The following is a 3,171-nucleotide window of genomic DNA, read 5'->3' as shown; positions in this document are numbered from 1 at the left end:
ATAATTTAATTTCAACTTTCTATGTAACATGTTTAATATCAGAATATTAAAAGAAATTTTGATACATTTGACATTATTTTTATTTAAGACTAAAAATTTTAAAAGTCTTTATTTTCTTAAATTTCGTAAAATCAAAACAGGTCATTCTTTTTGAAACGGTGGACAAAGTTAAACTCATGATATAAATGTGTGTATATATTGCGTATATATATCAGCATTGATATTTATATACATCAAACTCCATTTCCATCTCTTTTCTCTCCATCAACCACAACAACAAAAACAAAAAGAGGAAAAAGAAAAATGACTTCAACCCTTCATCCCCACCATATCAACCACCATACCACCACCACAACACTCACTGGAAACTTCCACAACCAACAACAACAGCCAACAAACATCTCTGTCCCTGACAACCTTTTCCATTACCACACCTACCCTTTGTCTCCCAACAACATCAACAACCGTTGTTGCTCTGTAGTAGTCTTATCTATCTCAGCCTCCATTAACACTGTTTGGTCCATTCTCCGCAGGTTTGACAACCCACAAGGTTACAAAAACTTCCTTAAAAGCTGCCATCTTATAGTAGGAGATGGGAAAGAAGTAGGTTCATTGAGGGAAGTAAACGTTATCTCTGGTCTTCCTGCTACTAAGAGCATTGAAAGGCTTGAAATCCTAGATGATGAGAAGAAAGTGATGAGTATTAGTATAGTTGGAGGTGATCATAGGTTGAATAATTATAGATCAGTTACTACACTTCATCGGACGGTGGAGGATGATGGTGATGGTGATCGGACGATGGTGGTGGAATCTTATGTTGTTGATGTACCACAAGGGAATACTAAGGAAGAAACTATTGTGTTCGTTGATACAATTGTACGGTGTAATTTGCAATCGTTAGTGCAAATCGCGGAGAATTTGGAGAAAAATAAGCGTATTTAATTCGGCTGAGATCTATCGGAAGAATTTAAGTTTTTATGCATTTTTGGTGTACAAAATATTTTATACTATCGGGTAAACTTGATCTGCTATTGCAAGTTATCTAATTTCATTCCTTTTCAATTTTTATGTAAAAAAATTGGGTAACCTACAATAACATATCAAGTTTACGTGATAGTATAAAATATTTTATGCACAATGATAAAACTTAAACTACTATAGAAAATAGCCTTTTGGGTGCATTTTATCTTCCGAAGACCTCACCTGTGTAATTACGCTGGATATATTGTTAGCTACTTGAGACTATCTATTGGGGAAAACCTCTCTCGCCAGACTTGGATTGGATTCTAGATACATTCTATATATCCTCCAAAGATAGAATGTAATTATGCTGGGTATATGTTGTGGTTGTTGTAAGAGTAGTTTGCTAAATCGATCGTCATGATTAATTTGTTACTGATTAAATCTTTGTACATTTCTTCGATCCACTTTTTTATTTATTTTTTTGTGATGTTTTTTCAATGTTTTGGATGATGGATAAATTTTGTTATTGTACATGGAAACTGAGAAGTGAAAGTTAGATTTTGAAGAGGGCAATTAAGGTTAGTTCTTGGAATTGTTTCAATGTGTGGTGCAGCTCCTAGTAGTACATATATAGTATGATAATTGTGTATTTGTGTACTTTGTATATGGTGTTTTACTGATTTTACGGTGAATTCAGAATTATCATTTGTTTGATTAATTCGGATTCGTACGTATTATTCTTTCACGTTGATAAGAGGAGGAGAAATGTGCTCTATTATACAATTTTAGTAATCTGCGTAAATTGAATTAACTTTTAAAGTTCAGGTAAGTTTCTTATCCATTTGCATAAGGTCTTTTCCAATTCGGAGTTTCTTAACAGTGAAAGAAATCTTATTCATCCACTGCAACATCATCATAAATTAATCGGAAATTATAATTGACTCGAGGCTGAGTGACTCGAAGGACTCGAAATGTCCTATTTGGCCAGTTTTATTGTAAATAAATTGAAAAGGGAGGGTGGTAATAACATTTCACATTTTTTTTCTACCCAAATTATCCTTTCCATATCAAAACCACCCGATTTTGTATTAAAACCACCCGATTTTGTATAAAAACCATTCCCCACACCTATCTTGTCATGTCCCTCACTATCTCTTCCACTTACTCTTTATTTTTCCCATTTATTTTACTTCTATTCGTTTTTTTTTAATTTTTTATAATAAATTCGGGATTGAGACCTTCCAATTTGGGAACTATTCGTTGGGTCCATTTATTAGTGAGACCCGATTTTGGGAACCTTTTGTTTGGACCCAATCCAACTTAGTTCATTGTTAAAATTGTCCTCATTTTAGGTCTAATTTGAGGTGCATATGTGTAAAGTCTTCATGGGTCATTTCTTGGGTCTTAAATACAAATTAGGATTGAGGTGAAGTTGATGATAATCTGAAAAAGTAAAAAAATCTACATAGAAAAAAAAATTGTTGAAGTGTAAAGCTACAATTTATGATTATGCCACAAATAACGCCCCACCGTCTTTATTAATTTACTACATTGATGCACTAGTCATTAATTAATTTTGAATCATTTTTTATAATATGGACTACTAGATACAAAATAGTAATGTAATATTTTTAGTGATAACTGTAGAAATTGTTGCAATCAATGTTGATGTGCGTTGTATATTGACATTGTTCCACCTACCAATGGAATCCTTTTATTCATTACTTTTACTTCGTGAATGAAAGCATTGACAGGCGTAAACGTATTGTAAAGTTAGTAAACGTTTGTGGTTTCGCTAAATTCATTACAATGAAAAAATAACGATTTTGCATGCTAAGTGACATCTCTAGTATATACATTACGTCATTCTTTTAGTGAACGCTACCATGGATAATTAGGACTTTTATATAACACATTTCGTTGCAGTATGAATTAGCTCTTATATCAACTAAATAGTTAATTAGCACGCAATTCCTCCATTTTGAATTTTCTCCTTCCATGTTCAAGTATAATTTGAAGCAAATTTTCATATATCCTAGTTCAATTAAGGAAGACTATTAGGTGAGAATGTATTCATCAATGTATTTGTTAAGCCATCCACGTACGATCATGTTTTAACATTTGTAAGTTTTCTTGAACAATAAGACGTTTAGAGCTAAAGATTTGGACATTAACACATTCAATTGAAGCGTCACACAGAAAGTTCAT

General features: G+C 32.5%; 1 protein-coding gene across 1 annotated transcript; it reads left to right on the top strand.

Annotated features, from left to right (window-relative positions):
* The first annotated feature begins 206 nt into the window (after window positions 1–206).
* Window positions 207–1,545, top strand: LOC107871127 (abscisic acid receptor PYL12). Its single transcript, XM_016717930.2, has one exon. It carries the CDS (start codon window positions 304–306, stop codon window positions 940–942), a length of 639 nt encoding a protein of 212 aa, XP_016573416.1. The 5' UTR covers window positions 207–303; the 3' UTR covers window positions 943–1,545.
* The last annotated feature ends 1,626 nt before the right edge of the window (window positions 1,546–3,171 follow it).

The sequence above is a fragment of the Capsicum annuum genome, chromosome 5, assembly GCF_002878395.1.
Source record: "Capsicum annuum cultivar UCD-10X-F1 chromosome 5, UCD10Xv1.1, whole genome shotgun sequence".
NCBI lineage: Eukaryota > Viridiplantae > Streptophyta > Magnoliopsida > Solanales > Solanaceae > Capsicum > Capsicum annuum.
This window is presented reverse-complemented; position numbering and strand designations above follow the sequence as displayed.